General features: G+C 44.9%; 2 protein-coding genes across 2 annotated transcripts in view; one reads left to right on the top strand and one right to left on the bottom strand.

The window, feature by feature from the left end:
• The window catches only part of AVEN (apoptosis and caspase activation inhibitor), a 584,468-nt gene that overhangs the window by 401,376 nt on the left and 163,619 nt on the right, over positions 1–19,473 (top strand). The gene's annotated exons all lie outside the window — the stretch shown is intronic.
• LOC148477585 (uncharacterized) lies at positions 13,022–17,562 on the bottom strand. Its single transcript, XM_088456583.1, has 2 exons — positions 15,964–17,562; positions 13,022–13,200 (listed from the first exon to the last, which is right to left on the bottom strand). The coding sequence occupies exons 1-2, from the start codon at positions 17,545–17,547 to the stop codon at positions 13,072–13,074; spliced, it is 1,713 nt and encodes a 570-aa protein (XP_088312709.1). The 5' UTR covers positions 17,548–17,562; the 3' UTR covers positions 13,022–13,071.

Genomic DNA, 19,473 nt, shown 5'->3' with positions numbered 1-19,473 from the left:
TCGCATATGGAGGCAATGTATGCAAATAAAAGACTTGCAGAGACATGGTTCAGATAGGAAAATGATTGCATACTTCTGCGCTTGCATACGTAAGTGGCAATTACCAGAGAGGGATCCCTTTCCGAAAGTAGAATGAACTTGTACTACAAACTACAATGGCTAGCACTATCAAAAGTTGGAGTTAGCTGTCTGGACCCAAGCTATTCGGCAATAAAAGCATTATCACAGAAACCTATGGGGACTGCTCTGGTAACTGAAACTGGAGGGATTGCAGCAGATAGCAGAAATATCTGATGTGGTGATGAAATAATACTTGGAGGGGATACTTTAAAATGTGGATAGTCTCCATAAATATGTACTGGGGATTTCTCGCAAAATGTCTTTATTAAATAGGACCTTTAGCACCATAGGGTTGCATTTGACCTTTGTTTTATATGCAGGTTATAGAGGCATATCTATCAACAGGCGAACAGCCCTAACTTTTGCTGATGAAAATGGGTGTATTCGATGGCAATGGGGTGCATTGTCACATCATCCAATATATGAAAAGGGTTGTTGGCTTTCACCAGGGAATACCAATTTACCAAGTTCATGGGATGGCAATCGCAGAATTCTCTGAATAAATTATTTTTAATGTAGGGTATAAAAATTTCTAGATTTGTATTCAAGAAATTGTTTTCATTTGTAAGTTTTTAATTAAAAAACAAAAAACATTAAGGGCCTTATTCAATTAGTGTTTTTTTTCACCAAAAAAAGCCGATATTTCTCAACAAAAAACAGGCGAAAACGCAATTGTCGAAAAAAAAACTGGAGAAAAGTTTTCTCCATCCCAGACCAGGCGAAAAACAAAATGCTAAATCCCTATTTTTGGCTAAATATGTGGGGATTTCATTTAGAACCCTTTGGTAAATCACCCCCAAGAAATGTTGTAAATTGCGCACTTTGGTGAAAAACGACAGCGCAATTTTGGGTGAAATAAAAATTAAAAACCGTTGAAAATGATACAAAGCTATTTTTTTCCAGGAAATTACTGTTCCACATAAATTGGGGGTATGCTAAAATGGGTGCGAGTATATTTTTGTGTCGTAAAAACGCAATTTTAAAAAACGTAAAAAACCGCCAGCTGCGACCACGTGCGATGATTAAGACACTTCACGCATCCGTAACACCCCCCCCCCCGAAAAATCAGGTCCAATACATTAAAACCATTTTCAACTGGTTTTTTTCGCCAAAGAGCGCAACTTACAAAACATTTTTGGGTAAATATATCATTAGGGGGGATGTCCAAAGGGTTCTGAAAGAAATCTCCACTTTTTAACCAAAAATAGGGATTTTGCATTTTTTTTCGCAAGGTCTGGGATGGAGAAAACTTTTCTCCAGTTTTTTTTCGCCAATTGCGTTTTCGCTTGTTTTTTGGGGAAAATATTGCCATTTTTGGTGAAAAACAGCTGTTATCGCCTAAGGCTAAAAAAACCCTGCAGTTTTCGCCACTAATTGATAACGGCCCTATGTAACTACTGTGAAATCCGAATCTGTGCTTACGTTTCCACTGCTATTTTGCAAGACGTACAGGGATCACTGGTACATTCCAATCATCTTTACAGTAGCTCCTTCTGTGAATGTGTTTTTTTTTTTTTACATACAGTTTACAAATAATTTATGATTTAAATTCGTGTTTATACATCCTTCTTCCCTAAAGGTTTAATTATACAATTCTATCTGGCTCAACACTCAAGGTAACCAAAGACACAATTTAAAATTATTGTGAACAGTCACAACAGAAAAATCAGCCAGTGTACTTTAGTACAATCAAAAGAATGACATTGTTATTGTGGGAAGGTTATTGGAGATAGAAAAAAAAAAAAGTCTAATACATTTGATTAGCTGCCTACTACTAACTTGTACCATTCCACAAATGTACAGTATTTTATCTTATTATATACCAAGACACCTGAATCTTTATTAAGATGGTAGCCTATTCTTCCACTTCAAAGCCATTCATAATAATAGCAGAGTTACATCTGGAATTAATCACTGTGAAAGTCATTTATCTTCATGACCATGTTTTCATTATTATTACACTGGAATGACCTAGATTTATACTTCTAGATTTGTAGTGGCTGTGGTTAATGTATGCAGTGTTTTATATGCATAGATGGCAAAAATACATTTCCATGGACACTTTCTCTGCTTCTATGAATATCATAAGTGACACGGCCTAGGTGGATGTAGGACATTACACTGCCCAGGTGCCAATGCATTGGGGCTTGATCGCAATAGAGTTGTAGCCTGTACAGTACAAACATTAGTTAAGAATAGTTTATGATGTAGTGTTCATTCTAGCACCCTGCACCTGTCACAGCCCATGCAGTTCCTCTTTCCTGCCTGGGGTGTTACTCTCTGCTCTTGTGCTTCTAGCACACTCTGGTCTGTATCAGCAATTTGTTGCATCAGCTGAGCGTGGTAGAAGCACCAGAGCAGAGAGCGACAACCCAGGCAGGAAAAAGGAAATGCACAGGTTGTGAAAGGTGCAGGGTGCTAGAATGAACACTACTGATGTATACATAATAAGGAAGAGGAGGTTTCGTAATATTGAGGTGCGTACACACTAGACCAGCTCCCCAGGGATCCCCAGCCTGGGCTGACTAGTGGTCAGGGTTGATGCTTCGGAGGGGGGGCTCCCCTGGCTGTGGCAGTAGCCCCCTGCTAGAAATTGTATGGTGCTGGTTCTGTATAATACAGGGGAACCCTATGCATTTGTTTCCTCTGTATTTCCAGAACCCGGACTGGATCAGAGCCTGGTGCTGGTTGTACTTAAATACAGGGGGACCCCTGTGTCATGTGTCCCCTGTATTTTGCACAACCAACACTGGGTCACTAAACCCAGTGCTGGTTGCTCTGTTGGGGAGGGGGGGGCTCGCCATTTTGTTCCACAGGTTATACATTTTTAAGATACAGATGCACGGACGGAGATCTGCTTCCAGCATGGATGCACGGTCTTCATGCTTCCAGCATGGATCTCCCAGATCCATGCCTGCAGGCATCGTATGTGGATCTGAATGACATATCGTACAGGCATAAACACTATACACTATACAACCAGCGGGTATGCGCATCGTGATCGTGAACACTCATGATTCTTCGTTCTGATGCGTCGAAATCGGGCGAATCATGTAAAATGTCGTCTAGTGTTTACGTAGCTTTAGGGGTAAATTTACTAATATTCGAGTCTGTTCAAGTTTTTTTTTCTCAACTCGATTTGCATCGCCGAAACTCGGGTGATTTGATGCTTCTGAAACTCACAAATTTACTAAGAAGTGAGTTTAGCTTTGACCGAGTTGGACGATGGTGAAGCAGATCGAGATATCTCCCCTGAGTTTAGATAGAGATTACTCACCCGAGATTGCAGTGTTTTCTCTCTGACAAACTGTCCCGAACAAGCAGCCTGCACATATCGGTAAGATATGTGAAGGCTGCTTGTGTGTTATACCTGTAAAAAAACAAAAAACAAAAAAAGGTTACTATTTAAAAAAAATTATGTAGGGTACCCTCCCCCCCCCCCAAAAAAAAAAGCTTAACCAGCCCCGAACTGCTCAGCCAGTCCTGGTTCCTAAAAATACGGGATAAAAAAAAGAGTAGGGTTACCCCGTATTTTTGGAACCAGCACTGGGCTGCTGAGCCTGTTCTGGTTTTAAAAATAGGGGGGAAAAATTGCGTAGGGGTCCCCCTATTTTTAAAACCAGGACCAGCCTCAAATCCGGCAGGGATATAATGCCACAGCCAGGTGACATTATCACCCTAAGCCGGTCAGCCCAAGCTGGGGATCTCAGGTAAGGTGGGGACCTCCCCAATAAAGGACTCCCCCCCCCCCCCCCCCCTCCCTCTCCCGAGCACCTCAGGCTCAGTCTGAAGCCTGGGGCTCTTCCCCGCACCCCTGGGTGGGTACAGGGGGTAACAGTAGTGTAAATAGTAAAAAATTATTGTTTTTTACCGTGGAACTATAGGTGTCAGCATGCCTGCCCTTTGGCACATTTGGAACTACAAGTGCCAGCAGGTGGCCGACACCGGTACCCCCGCTGTAAAAAAAAATAGCTAAAGAACCACAACACACACACCATACAAACTATAACTTTATTACATACACCTACCTCATCCAATCAATGGTGCAACATTTTTGCGCACCACAATGGATCAGACACGCAGACGGTGGGCGTCTCCGTAGACAGCCCTTCATCGCCATAGACAGCCCTTCATCTCCATAGACAGCCCTTCGACTGTGACATTAGCATAAATTTGCATTAGCTACTGCATATCCATCCATGGGCCGGATTCAATTAGAGGTGAAAAGTGCAGTTTGGAGATCAGTTTTCGGCGATTTGGACTTTCCGCCTGTTTTCAAATTATCTCCATGTTCAATTCCAGGACGATTTTGCCTAAGCGCAAACTCAACGCATTGTACTAGGCGGAAAAGTATCTCCAATGAATAGCAGGTGAAAAAAATGCAAAATCTTTATTTTGGGGTGCAAACGTAGGGAAAAGACTCAGAACCCTTGGGACAGCCCCCCAAAGGACAAAACAGCAAAAAAACAATAATTGCCTCAGAACACCCCAAATAATTTTTGGGGTCAAAAAGTAGAAAGTGGGAGCACAACTATAAAAACTAGCGAAATAGACTTATTGGGCTGCTGTAAGGAGGGGCCAAGTGTTTTTGTGAGTGTATGTATGAGGGTACCCCAAATTTGACAGGACTACTTATTTTCACCAAAAAATACTGTTTTATATAATTTTTCAGCACTTTTAGAAATAAGCAGATATAAAGATTTTAACACAAAAATGAATGACACAAAGTACATTTATTAGGGCTAATAGTACACATCTGTACTGATTTCCAGTGGCAGTGCATCTAATTTTGGGGTACAGACTGATTTCGCCAATCTATTCAGTACTTTCTGCCTGTTCCGCATTCGCTGCTTTCCGTTATCGCCTGCTTTGGAATTGAATTAGGCGAAAAGCGGGGACGTGCACGTTAAGATTTCGCCTCTGAAACAGGCGAATGAGGTAGAAAGTCGGACAGGTGAAAATTTTCTGGCTTTTCGCCTGTAATTGAATACGGGCCCATGTCTGAATCAGGCCCTTTAACAGGGAAGCCCTTAACATTGGCTCCAGCTGTCATAATGTGCAATCAGACCCATTCAGCCTGTCTTGTAATGGCATTGTTGAATTTCTCTTGAAAAATCAGGCCGGCAAAATCCATGCAGGCTCTACCCCTTGGGCAAACTAGACTTCTGCTGAATAGTACTGGAGCTTATCTTGGGAGGGTGCCATGTTATTGGTTTAAAGTGAGAAAATATCAGTAAGTACTGTGGTGGAATCTCAGTAGTTCTAAAATATCACCCAATAGAGAAGAAAAAACAAACAAAAATATCTATTAAAATTTAAAATAAAGACACCTCAAGCCATTGTTTAATTTTTTAAGCTTTAATGAGTCTATGTACTAATAATTGTAAAACTGCAGCGATTATTAAGTATCCATATCGCAGGGAATATTTTCATTAATGAAAATATTTCCACTATGTACAAACAGGAACTTGTAGGGACAGCGATAGCGGTAACCGCTCTCCCTGCGAGTTATATCTCCAGCAAATTGTAGAGGTCTTTCACATTTGTGAGAGACTTCTCCTGTGGAAGCTGACACTGCGCATGCACACATTATCTGCTTCCAGGGCCTGCGAGAGGTAGATCGAAAGATCTCTCTCCTGCTCCTGGAGCCTCCATAGGCTTACAGCAGTTTACACCATCTGAAGATGGTGTAAACTATCAGTTTGGCACATAGGGGTCAGATCATAGTCCCCATTGATCATAATGGGGACTGCGATCTGCAGTGCTAATCAGCACTTTGCCGGAGATGTCTGTGAAATCTCCTGCATTGTGCTATTACTACATAGGTACAATACATAAACTAATGCAGAAACTGTAGTTTCTACATAATTTTATGTGAAAAAACTGCTTGATACATAGGCCCCTAAATCTGAATGGAATCTTGCATGAAGTTGTCAATAGAAATTCTTCATCCACAACATAATAACCCCTATGCATTTCCAACTGCTGGGATCTTAAAGGGGCCTATTCATCATCACTTAACGTTTGCAAAAGCAGGTGACCCCACCTAACCCCGGCGCCACAGGGAGGCTCCATTTGCTGGGCACCCACTGAGATTTTGTTACCAGCAGGCGCCTGGCTTACTTCCCACAGCGCAAGCCGGAGGCTGGAGCTCACTCATGAGCTCCTGCTTCCGGGTCCACTGTGTGCAGTGCACTATGGGAGAGGTGTCATGATGTCTCTCCCATAGTTCAGACTAAGGAGCAGCCAAGCGGACCAGGGAGACCAGACTCAGGGGGCACTACTACTGGGGGCATTACTCAGGGGGCACTACTACTGGGGGCATTACTCAGGGGGCACTACTACTGGGGGCATTACTCAGGGGACATTACTATTGGCATTACTAGGGGCATTACTACCAGGGTCACTATTACAGGGGGATTTCTAATGGCATTCCATAGGGGTCATTGCATAAGGGGCACCACTCCTTTTGGATCCCTCCTCCCCGTCCGGCTCCTTCCGCCGGACGTCGGGGCTCTTGTGCGCATACGTGACCTGTAGGTCACGCATGCGCACTCCCGTCACTGCTCTGAAAGGACCAGTGAAAACATTCACTGCTCCGATAAGGAGCAGTGAAGCTGCTCGTGGGGACAGCTGATTTCGCATCAGCTGTCACCGCGCCAGGGCAATGATGAATTGCTCCTGATTCCGTGGCAAGTTAGAATGCTAATTATTGGAGTCCGTTTGGACCCCGATAATTAACATCATGAATAGGCCCCAAAGTGTTCTTCATTGCTCTATAACTATTAGTTGGGGAGAGGATTGTAGGCAAGTTGATAAAGATTTTGTATAAGACATTTATTAGATTTCATCCCAGAGGAGCTTATTCATTAAGCTGTAAAACATTATCGTACACACTTCTGTATATGAGCACTGAGCTTTGTTTTTCAATGAGTCCCACACATGCCTGGTTTTAGTCATGTTGGCTTAGAAGCTGTTCTGGGACCTGTGATCCTTATCTGTCATTCCCTAGTTCTTGTAGATGTCAAAATAAGATGATATTTGTGACAGGCACCCGGAGTGTGGGAGGGTTTACATAAACAGAGCATCTCTATAATAATAACGTAGGCACAGTCAAGTTTCTAAGATTTACTTGATACACACACACTCCATCTGTGAGAGCACTTTCAGTGCAGACTGCATTCTTTGCTTCTTTTTAAGGTTAAAACAAAATACAGTAATGCTGGCCATACACTAGTACAATGCGATTCCCTAAACGATCTGTATACGATTACGATAGATATGATTGGCTGCACATCTGATCATACGATACGTTTTAAGAGAGGTGGGGGCACGCATCGGGTTATATCCTACCTAAATGCTACACGATTTCGACACGATTCATCGTGCAACGCGTCGCAAATCGGGGAATCGGCCCGAAATCACGCTAGTGTATGGCCAGCATAAGTCTTTAAGCTGACAGTGGTTCTGACAGTGGTTCTCAATCTGTGGTAAGCATACCACCGGTGGTACAGTGAGCAAGGCTAGGTGGTACACAGCCTTGGTACCTTTGCCGGATGCCTCTGATCTGATAGGAGCAGCCAACTTTTACGTTGATTAGCCTAATGCTAATAAATAGGGTCTGATTCTGAGTTGGCCGCATTTGGGTGTGGAACTCGAAAGTTCAATGACAAGTGTGAAGTGGTCTCCCAGCTGAAATAATTTCCCACCTGTGCTGAAATGGGATGTGTTTCTTTACAGTCTCCTTTGGTATTTTATACTTTTCACTGGCAAAAGGTAAAGATGTTTCTTAAATCATGCTTATTAAATTCAGTAGGAATAATAGACATAAGCATAGCCTTGCCCAGTACAGTTAAGAAGGAATGTAGTTACCATCCCAGAGGTTGGGATGCCGGTGCTCAGAATACTGGTGGCAGAATCCCAACATCAGTCAGAATCAGTGACGTGCGGTGAGGTCAATGGCCAGGGAGGCCAGGTGCAAACGCAGGATTCTTACAGGGGGGTTTACACACACACACACACACATACATATATATATATATATATATATATATATATATAAAATGTGTGTGTGTGTGTATATATATATATATATATATATATATAAATATACAGTCAGGTGCATAAATATTGGGACATTGACAGAATTTTCATATTTTGGCCTCTATTCACCACCACAATGGCTTTGAAATGAAGCAAACAAGATGTGCTTTAACTGCAGACTTTGCGATTTAATTTGAGGGTAATTACATTCAAATCAGGTGAACGGTGTAGGAATTACAGCGGTTTCTATATGTGCCTCCCACTTTTTAAGGGGCCAAAAGTAATGGGACAAACTAAACAATCCTAAATCTAACTTTCACATTTTAATAATGCAATTACAGCCTGAAGTCTGGAACGCATAGACATCACCAGACACTGGGTTTCATCCATGGTGATGCTCTGCCAGGCCTCTACTGCAAATGTCTTCAGTTCCTGCTTGGTCTTGGGGCATTTTCCCTTCAGTTTTGTCTTCATCAAGTGAAATGCATGCTCAATCAGATTCAGGTCAGGGGATTGACTTGGCCATTGCATAACATTCCACTTTTTAGCCTTAAAAACTCTTTGGTTGCTTTTGCAGTATGCTTCGGGTCATTGTCCATCTGCACTGTGAAATGCCGTCCCATGAGTTCTGAAGCATTTGACTGAATATGAGTATATAATATTGCCCAAAACAGTTCAGAATTCATTCTGCTGCCTTTGTCATCAGTCACATCATCAATAAATACAAGGGAACCAGTTCCATTGGCAGCCATACATGCCCACGCCATGACACTACCACCACCATGCTTCACTGATGAGGTGGTATGTTTTGGATCATGAGCAGTTCCTTTCCTTCTCCATACTCTTCTCTTCCTATCACTCTGGTACAAGTTGATCTTTGTCTCATCTGTCGATAGGATGTTGTTCCAGAACTGTAATGGCTTTTTTAGATGTTGTTTGGCAAACTCTAATCTGGTCTTCCTGTTTTTGAGGCTCACCAATGGTTTACATCTTTTGGTGAACCCTCTATATTCACTCTTGTGAAGTCTTCTCCAGATTGTTGACTTTGACACACATACACCTACCTCCTGGAGAGTGTTCTTGATTTGGCCAACTGTTGTGAAGGGGTTTTTCTTCACCAGGGAAATAATTCTTCTGTCATCCACCAAAGTTGTTTCCGTGGTCTTCCGGGTCTTTTGGTGTTGCTGAGCTCTCCAGTGCGTTCTTTCTTTTTAAGAATGTTCCAAACAGTTCATTTGGCCACACCTAATGTTTTTGCTATCTCTCTGATGGGTTTGTTTTGATTTTTCAGCCTAATGATGGCTTACTTCACTGATAGTGACAGCTCTTTGGATAATTCCTACAACGTTCACCTGATTTGGATGTAATTACCCTCAAATTAAATCTGAAAGTCTGCAGTTAAAGCACATCGTGTTTGTTTCATTTCAAAGCCATTGTGGTGGTGAATAGAGGCCAAAATATGAAAATTCTGTCAATGTCCCAATATTTATGCACCTGACTGTATGTGTGTATGTACATATATATATATATATATATATATATATATATATACTGTGTGTATGTTTATATAATACACACACATACATATGTACTCACACATACCTTACACATACACACACACGTATATACTGTGTATAATTAATTCACACACACACATATGTCACACATACCTTACACACACATATATATACTGTGTAGTGTGTGTGTGTGTATATATATATATATATTACATACACACATACATAGCTATACACACACACATACCTTACACACACACACATATATATACTGTGTAGTGTGTGTGTGTGTGTATGTATGTGTATATATTTATATATATATATATTTATATATATATATATAATACATACACACATACATAGATATACACACATACATACCTTACACACACACAGGACCGGCTCTTATGGTGTTCGACCAGTGCGGTGGAACAGGGGCGCCACCCCATATAGGACCCACCCCTCCCAACATCCCGATTTCAGTGGCACAGAGCCGGGAGAGGGTTGGGGGAAGCCCAGCTAGTGACAGTTTGCTGAGCTCTCCCCCCAGCCTGACGTTACATGGGAGGTGGGCCGTGCGGGCATGTCCCAAGTAACGTCACTTAGGGGGTGTGGCCTATTGTAATTAGACCATGCCCCCATTTTCGGACACGCTCGTCTTTGCCGAGCACGATCAGAAGGCGCAGGACACGAAGGTAGGCACAGGGCGTGGCTATCTCTGGAGCCAGCCCTGCATACACACCTACTGTATGTCACACATACACTACACACACTTACCTTGCAGCAACTGTGTGTTGTAGACCTGATGAGGATGGGACCTGGCAGGCTGGCACCATGTGATTAGGCCTCTCCCGCTAGCAACAAAATGCCACGATTCGTGGGTCAATCGGGAGGGGGCGGAGCCAAATGATGCGACTCATGTCATATTGGCTCCGCCTCCTCCCGATTGACCCGCGAATCACAAAATTTTGCAGTGAGGGTCAGGGCTTAAGAAGATGGTGCCAGCTCTCCAGTCTGTCGGGAGGTTTCTAGGTACTCAGAACCCCCCTCCTGCGTGCGATAGTACAGGCACACATATAAAAACAGTTTTCAATACTGTGGCGCATGACAGGGAGTAAGATAGGGGAGGGAGTATGACGGAAGGCTCTGCCTATCCTGACCACAAATCCCTGGTCAGAATCCTGGCTCCAGAATCCTGACTGCAAGCATCCCATCGGTAAGCATTAGGGTTAGGAGGAGAGCTAGGGTTAGGCACTAGCGTTAGGGTTAGGTTGCGGGGGCGTGGGGGATTAGGGTTGGCCTGTGGGAGGGGTGGGTTAAGGTTGGGCTGTGGGAAAGGTGGGTTAGGGGGAGGATTAGGGTTTAGGCTACTTACGTTCAGGCGTTGCAATTTTGACTGTCAGAATGCCACTGTTGGTATTCTGGCCGCCATAATCCTGAACCCAACCCATTAAGAAGGTACCTGCGCATTAAACAAGCTTTATTACTCTTACCGTGAAGCTTTACTACTCTTACCGTGAAGAATACTGTATATCATGCTAGGTGTAAGCTCATTTTTCTTCAATGAATGCCAGTCCCACAATGAAAATGTCTGTGGAGTGAATAACATGTCAAGCTTCCCTCTACAAGTGCATTTAGATTTGATGTCATTGGAAGTATACTTAATAACATGGTGCAATTTTCACAAATGTAACTCATAGCAACCAATCAGATATTAGTTTTAATTCTTTTTTCTCTGCTAGAATAATCACAGCTATAATCAGATTGGTTGCTGTGGATTACATAACATTGTACCATGCTATTAAATAAGCCCCACAGCAAAAGCGTTTTATCAAATGTCTTATCGCAGCCCAACTAAAAAGAATTGAAAGAATAAAAAAGTAATGAGTCTTTTATCTCCTACAGCATCTTATTGACATTGCACTGAAGAAAGCAGCAAAGTAGTGTGTAGCAGAGGGAGGTATAAGGCTATTTGTGGTGGGAAATGAAGTCACATTGAATTAACTGTAAGAGAAACTACTTTCTACAAAAGAAAACTGACCATTAGAGCAGCAATAACGGGATTTTCATTTGCGTCTCTGCTGAATTTCTTTCACTTAATAATTAATAAGTTCCTCTGATGTATTAACATCTCATGTAAACTGATTTGGCACAGAGTATCCATTACTGAAGTAACTCTATCGAAGGGTGCCAATTGTATGGATAAGAGATGACACTTCCAATTATTCCACCATATCGTGTTTATGAGAAAGCTACAAGCCAGCGTTGTTACATTTGATGTTGGTATGCTAAATGTAGATTTCTCCACAACCCTTAGCATGCACCCCAGCCTTGGACCTGGGTATAGAGGGCGAGATGTAATAGGGTCCAAGTTTTTTGTGTGAGACCAACTCTGACCTTCTCGCATATTTAGAGGTCTGAGTTTGTCTCAAAACTCGCTAAATGTAATAGCCTTGCGAACGTGTGAGGCTATTACATTATGCAAGTCTGGGTGAGTTTTCTTCTATGAAAACTCGGACCTTTTAATGTGACTAACATTAAAAGGTCTGAGTTATACAGAAGGCTTCTGTGTTTTAAAAAAAGTTAAGAGTAATTTTTTTTTTTAAATGACATGCGTCCTTCCCCCACAACCATAACCAACCCAAGGCTCTGTAGAGCCTGTCCTGGTTCTTAAAATACAGGGGAAAAAATGCGTGCAGTTCCCCTCTATTTTATGAACCAGCACAAGGCTCTGCTGAGCTGGTCCTGATTGTGGAAATACAGGGGACAAAATGAGTAGGGTTCCCCTGTATTTTCCATAACCAGCACCAGACTCTTTCTAGTGGGGGTTGTGAGGATACCGGGTGACCTGGGTATCCTGGGGTTCAGGGATCACACAGTGGAGCAGGTTATAATGAAGGAATGATGAACTTTATTCATGGAGACACAGAAATCCAGCAAACAGTAAGCAGGGTTATATCATTACAGTCCACTCAGAGTTCAGCAAAGTCCTTTCCAGCTGCTGTATATCTCTTCCCTACCTGCCCAGCAATGACAGCTGTAACAGAGCACACAGAGCTGCTATATAGCTTAAGACACTGAGAGGGGACAACACCCCAACCTTCAGAGTCACACTCTACTCACACACTATCCCACAATTCCCCTTGCTGCACCACCCTACTTCCCTCTCTCACTCATTGGTGGGCTCAGGTGTCAGTCTTTGCAGAGAGGAAGGAGGAGGGCTTTGTAACAGGAACACACCCTTGCTGTCTGCTGCTGGCAAACTTCCTGTATGAGACATGCAGACTGAGGGCTTCAATTTAAGAACACAGAACTGGGTCATAACTCTTTTCAACATGCAGGCAAGTCCTAGAAGTCCTTTTCCCTTGTCTCCTCACATACCTCCCCCTTCTTAAATCGAGGAGACAGACATGGTCCCAATGTTGGAGTCCTGACTGTCGACTCGGCCCGAGGGTCTGCGAAGCTTGATATTTGTTTCCTCACATCTGGATAGCCCGTCAGCATTGTGATGTTCTCGTCCCTTTTTGTGAGAAATGTAAAAGTTGAAACTTTGTAACGCCAGACTCCACCTCAACAACCTACCATTCTCCCCCGAGGTTCTGTTTAGCCAATACAACGGGTTATGGTCAGTGACAACAGTAAATTCTTTCCCATAAAGATATGGTTGTAGCTTCTTTAAGGCCCAGACTATGGCTAGACATTCTTTTTCAATAGTGGCATAGGCTATCTCTCGGTCAGCTAGTTTACGGGATAGATACACAATTGGATGTTCCCTACCATCTGCTCCCACTTGACTCAACACTGCCCCAAGTCCACACCCTGATGCGTCTGTCTGCACAATAAACTTTCTGTTGTAGTCAGGGGCAGCCAACACTGGGGCTCGAGTCAGCAAGTCTTTTAAGGTGTTGAAAGCTTGCTCACATTCAACAGTCCATTCAATATTCCGAGCATATCTCTTTTTGGTCAAGTCTGTCAGAGCCTTGGCCACAGTGCTGTAATGTGGTATAAATTTCCTGTAATAGCCAGCGACTCCAAGGAACGCCCGCACTTGTTTTTGGTTGACAGGTTGGGGCCAATTGGAAATAGCCTCCACCTTTGCCGGATCAGGTCTGATAGCACCTCCTCCGACCCGATGTCCTAGGTACTGAACCTCAGCCATCCCCATTTGACACTTATCTGGGCGTATGGTGAGTCCAGCCTGTCTAATCCTCTTCAGCACTTCTGTCACCTGAATTAAATGCTCCTCCCAGGTATGGCTGAAGATGGCAATGTCATCTAAGTAGGCTTGGGAAAAGTCTTGACACCCCTCCAAGAGGTCATTAACCATTCGCTGGAATGTGTCAGGGGCGTTCTTCATCCCGAAAGGCATTGTAGTCCACTCAAAGAGTCCTTCCGGTGTGATGAAGGCAGAACGCTCCTGGGCCTCTTTGGTAAGTGGGATTTGCCAGTAGCCTTTGCTCAAATCCAATGTTGAGACAAACTCAGCCCCTCCAATCCGATCCAGTAGCTCATTAACACGGGGCATAGGGTAAGCATCAGTGGTGGTGACTTCGTTCAATTTGCGATAGTCCACACAAAACCATGTGGTCCCATCTTTCTTGGGAACCAACACAACCCCAGCAGCCCATGGGCTTTTAGATGGCACTATGACCCCCAAAGCTAGCATCTCCTCGATCTCAGCCTTTACCTGCCTCATAACACCTGGAGTCATCCGGTAAGCGACTTGTTGGATGGGCCTAGCACTCCCAGTGTCCACATGGTGGGCGGTCAGATGAGTTCGACCAGGTAGACAAGAAAACTGGGCCTGTTCAGCCTCTAAGATCCTCCACATCTCTTGCTGCTGGGCTGCATTCAACTGTTGTCCCACCTGGACTGATTCCACTCCTTTCTTCTCTTTAGCAGCTCCCAAAAGGTCAAGCAATGGATCAGTTTCTGGTGCCTCCATCGGAGGACAACATACCGCCATTGTTACTACTTGACGATCACGATAGGCCTTAATTCGATTTATATGGAAGGTGCGTAGGTACTTCCCTCCCTTATCCAGGGCAATCACGTAATTGACAGGCCCGGTGCGCCTTACCACGGTATACGGTCCTTCCCACGTGGCCTGCAGTTTGTTTCTTCGCACTGGGATAAGCACCATTACTTTTTGCCCTGGATGCAACTCTCGGTCTTGAGCATTGGCGTCATACCATTCCTTTTGTCTCTCTTGTGATTCCCTGAGATGCTCTCGGGTTAACTGTAGCAATCTTCTCATGCGGCTCCGCATATTCTCTACATATTGTAAAATGGGCTGCTTGTGTTCTTGGAAAGTTCCCTCCCAGCTCTCTTTGACCAGGTCTAGAGGCCCCCGCACTTTCCGGCCGTACAAAAGTTCAAATGGGGAATGTCCAGTAGACGCCTGTGGGACTTCCCGATAAGCGAAGAGAAGCTGTTGAAGGGCTCTCTCCCAGTCCCTCCCCTCGGACAGCACGTAAGCTTGTAGAAGTCTTTTTAGCGTTCCATTGAAACGTTCACAGAGTCCGTTGGTCTGTGGATGGTAAGAGGTGGTCCGAAGAGGTCGAACCCCCCACTTTTCCCACAGGGTTTGCATTAGTTCACCTTGGAATTGGGGCCCTTGATCTGTGATGACTTCCTGCGGGTATCCAAGCCGACTGAATATGTCTGTCAATGCTTGCGCAACGTGTTCTGTGTCAATAGATGGTAGGGCCACAGCCTCAGGATAGCGTGTACCAAAGTCCACCAGTGTTAGGATGTACTTCTTTCCCGTATGACTGGGAATAGCTAATGGTCCAATTAGGTCTATGGCAACATGGGCAAAGGGCTCCCCTATAATAGGTAATGGGTGCAGAGGAGCTTTTTGCTGGGGCTTCCCGAGCCTCTGGCAGGTATTGCAGGTGTCTCAATACTGCTTAACGTCTCTAGAGATTCGTGGCCAGAAGAAATTCCGCAACAATCGTGCCAGTGTTTTACGGGTGCCAAAATGCCCGGCCGCTGGAATGTCATGAGCAAGGGCTAGTAATTGTGCTCTGTACGGTGTAGGTACCACCAACTGTTTAGTAGGCATTACTGTTTCCTGTCCAGACTGAAGAACGACCACTCGGTACAGCAATTCCTCTTCCCAAACTATCTTGCTCCCATCAGCTGTTTCCAACCCCTGGTCGGCTGCACTCCTTAATTTACTTAGGGAAGGATCTGTCCGTTGGGCCTGTCGAAACTCGCTCCGGTCCACCTCCCCCAAGTCTAACTCTGAAGTACTGGACAAGAAACTGGAATCACTCACCATTGTGGTCGGGGTAGGTTGGTTCTGTTCTGAATCTGTCACCTGGGTCACTGCTCTTTGGGTTTGGCTCCGGGTCACCACTTGAACGAAGCGTGTCACCAGTCCCTGTCCCAGATCATTCCCAAGGATGACCTTGGCTGGTAGCCCCTTGAGTACTCCGACCTCCACGATTCCTTGATCAGCTCCCCAGTCGAGATGTATCTTGGCGACGGGGATTTCGGTCTGTTGTCCCCCGGCGGTGGCAATTCGTACATACTGTCCAGGAATCACCCGGGAGGTGGGAATCAGGTCTGGCTCAATCAATGTGTGTGAGGCCCCAGAATCTCGTAGGCCCTGTACCCGCTGGTCCTCTACCAACACAGGCTGTAAGTGCCCCTGCATATTCTGAGGAGTTGCCTGCTCCTCCCCCAGAACCAGGTCTACAATATACACCCCATCCATCATCTCGGCCGCATCTGACTGGATGACCTCCTCGCAATAATCCTCCATGGGGTAACATACCACAGAGACTGGGGCCGGTCTAGCCCCAGGGAATGGCCCTCGCGTGTGTGGACAGTCCCTCAACAAGTGTCCTGGTTGATTGCAGCGGTAGCACTTCCGAGGTTCTGGGTTAGCCACTTTGAATCTGGGTGGTTGATAAGAAATGTTTTTGATAGGGCCTCCTTTACTACTATCATTTATGCGTGGTTCTCTGTCAGGGAGCTTCTCCGCTCGTGGGGTTCTTGTACCACCTGTTGCACTGAAGACTCTCCATTGGGGACGGTTAGCTATATATTCATCAGCCCATTCTGCAGCTTGTTCAGGCGTGCTTGGCTTCCGGTCTGCGACCCACTCCCGTATCTCTGGTGCCATCTTAATCATTAGTTGTTCTACCACAATTAGGTTGATGATCTGCTCCACGGTAGAGGCCTGTCTACCCTCGAGCCATTTTCCATAAGCTTGCCGTAGCTGACTGGCAAACTCTTGGTAGGAAGCAGTCCCACTTTTGCTCAGTGTCCTGAATTTGAGACGATAAGATTCTGCAGTGATCTGAAACTTAGCCAGCAATGCCTTCTTTATGCAGGTGTAGATTCCACATTCCTGGGAAGTTAGAGCCCTGTAGGCTTCCAAAGCCCTACCGGTGAGACTTGGCCCCAAGTACTTGGGCCATTCAGCTGGCTCTATCCCGTGCACTCCCATGAGATTCTCAAAGATCTGCAGGTGAGTGTCAATGTCAGTTTCATTCTCTCGAAATGTGGAAACATCCTTAAATCCCAAGCGCCGCTTCTCTTGCTCAGCCCCTCTGGGCGACAGCACAGTTTCGCTGCTAGTAGGGATTTGTACCCCTAATATTGCTTGGATCACTCCAGCTCTCTCTTGTGTAGTTGCACTTTCACCTAGCGCCCCCAGCCAGCTCTGTAGTAGGGCGGGAGTAGCGGTGGTTGACTCGTGCAACCGACTGGAAGAAGTGCTTTCACTGCCTGTCGGCCCTTCTTCATCATCACTGAGGTGGTTGGGATCCTCTGGGTGTGCACGATCCCACTCCAACAACCGCAATACCAGAATCTCCCGGGTGTCAGTCCCATTATAAGCAATTCCCTTCATCCTGCAAAATCCTTGCAGGTGCGGTTTCCGGGCTGTCCGGTAAAACTTCTCCTGCTCTCTCATGACGTTTTCAATTTGGCCACCGGTTGCATCTCCTGACTGACTCTCCATGCTGATATTCTCTGGTGTTAGCGTTGCTTCTACTCACTCCCCTGGAATTACTGCAGGAACTGTGTGACGTCCCACCGCTGCCGCCAAATGTGAGGATACCGGGTGACACTGAGAGGGGACAACACCCCAACCTTCAGAGTCACACTCTACTCACACACTATCCCACAATTCCCCTTGCTGCACCACCCTACTTCCCTCTCTCTCACTCATTGGTGGGCTCAGGTGTCAGTCTTTGCAGAGAGGAAGGAGGAGGGCTTTGTAACAGGAACACACCCTTGCTGTCTGCTGCTGGCAAACTTCCTGTATGAGACATGCAGACTGAGGGCTTCAATTTAAGAACACAGAACTGGGTCATAACTCTTTTCAACATGCAGGCAAGTCCTAGAAGTCCTTTTCCCTTGTCTCCTCACAGGGGTGTAATGCCACAGTCAGGGAACCCTTTCACAGGGTCCTCCTCTCCTATATTGGAGCCTATGATGGTAACTGCAAGGTTAATTAACCAAAGGCTACAATGTAGCAATTCCCACCATAGACTTCAATGGAGCTTTCCCACCATTGAAGTCTATGGGGGAAAGTCTGACCGGCAGCCTGACCGCTTAGAGACAATCAACAGGCAGCTCCTATGGAGGCGTCTGCTGATTGGCTGGCGGCTTCTGCAATGACAGGGCTCACATAAGTCCTGTTTGTTCGCGCGGAGGAAGAGTATGTGTAAAAACATACCCTTCATCCTGTCCGAAGTGGTTTTGGGTATTTGTTTTTTTTTTAACCTTACATGGACTGAAGAGGATATGAGCTACGCTAGGAATAGGTGAGTATGTAATTTTTTTTACAGGTGCCTTGGATTCTGCTGGACAAGGGGACATGAATGGCTTCAGCGATTATAGGTGAGTGTAAATGTGAGTGTGCATGTATGCTTTGATAAAACTTTACTATCACGGTGTGTGTGTCTTGTGGTTATTGTAATATTTCTTTTGCAGGTGAACTACAGGTACCAGGTTGACAGGCTATTCATATCTGGAGGCTAGCCTCGCATATTATGCAGATGGAGGGGCTAGACCCAGATACTCCCCATGCGCACACTCGTGGACTTAAGGAACTCTCCTCGTTGCAAGATAGAGAGGTCTGGGGACAATGGGGAGTGGTGTCTCTCTGGCAATTGTACCACACAGGGATTTTGAAGTCCTTCCAACAACTGAAACAAGAATTTAACATACCCAAAAGTTTTTTCTTTTTTATCGCTATCTCCAACTCAGACATGCTATTAGCGCCCAATATACAGATGCTCCTCTGATTATGCAAGAGTCCCCTGTTACAGGTTTACTACAATCTGCTTGATATCAGTGATTTTTTCTAATTTGCTGAATAGGCATCATAATACTGAATTACTATCTACTGTATTAAGCTGAAATGGGAAGCTGATGTTGGAGTGATTTGGGAAGATGCATGGAAAGAAGCCTGCTTAGAATAAGGGGTAGGACAGATTCAAACTGCCCTAAAGGCGCATATCCACTACACGAGTAATGAACATGACTGTATGATTACGACATCGTTATCGTACAATCGTTCATTACACTATACAATGCCCACACTGGGATTTGTCGTTCAGTGCAGACACCCTCCCTCATTCCTGAACATGCACAACCTGTCGATATCAGCAGGTTGGGCAGTATGTTCAGACGGTGACAGATGCCAATAATGACCAGCGGGAGCGCGCATCGCTGGTCGTTGCTGGCATATTCACTGCACAATTATTGAACGATAACGATGTAGTAATTGTTCAATCATCCATTTATATTGTGTAGTGGATATGCGCCT

This window comes from Taudactylus pleione, unplaced genomic scaffold (assembly GCF_031769625.1).
Source record: "Taudactylus pleione unplaced genomic scaffold, aTauple2 ptg000707l, whole genome shotgun sequence".
Lineage (NCBI taxonomy): Eukaryota > Metazoa > Chordata > Amphibia > Anura > Myobatrachidae > Taudactylus > Taudactylus pleione.
Note: the sequence above shows the minus strand (reverse complement) of the source record. Positions and strands in the feature narration are given on the sequence as shown.

What these genes read in the sequence shown, in the direction of transcription:
- LOC148477585 (XM_088456583.1), bottom strand. Translation starts at nt 17,547, where the DNA reads ATGAAGGGAATTGCTTATAATGGGACTGACACCCGGGAGATTCTGGTA. An exon ending in AACCTACCCCGACCACAATG is followed by an intron (nt 13,201 to 15,963) that starts GTGAGTGATTCC and finishes TCTCACAAAAAG; the next exon opens with GGACGAGAACATCACAATGC.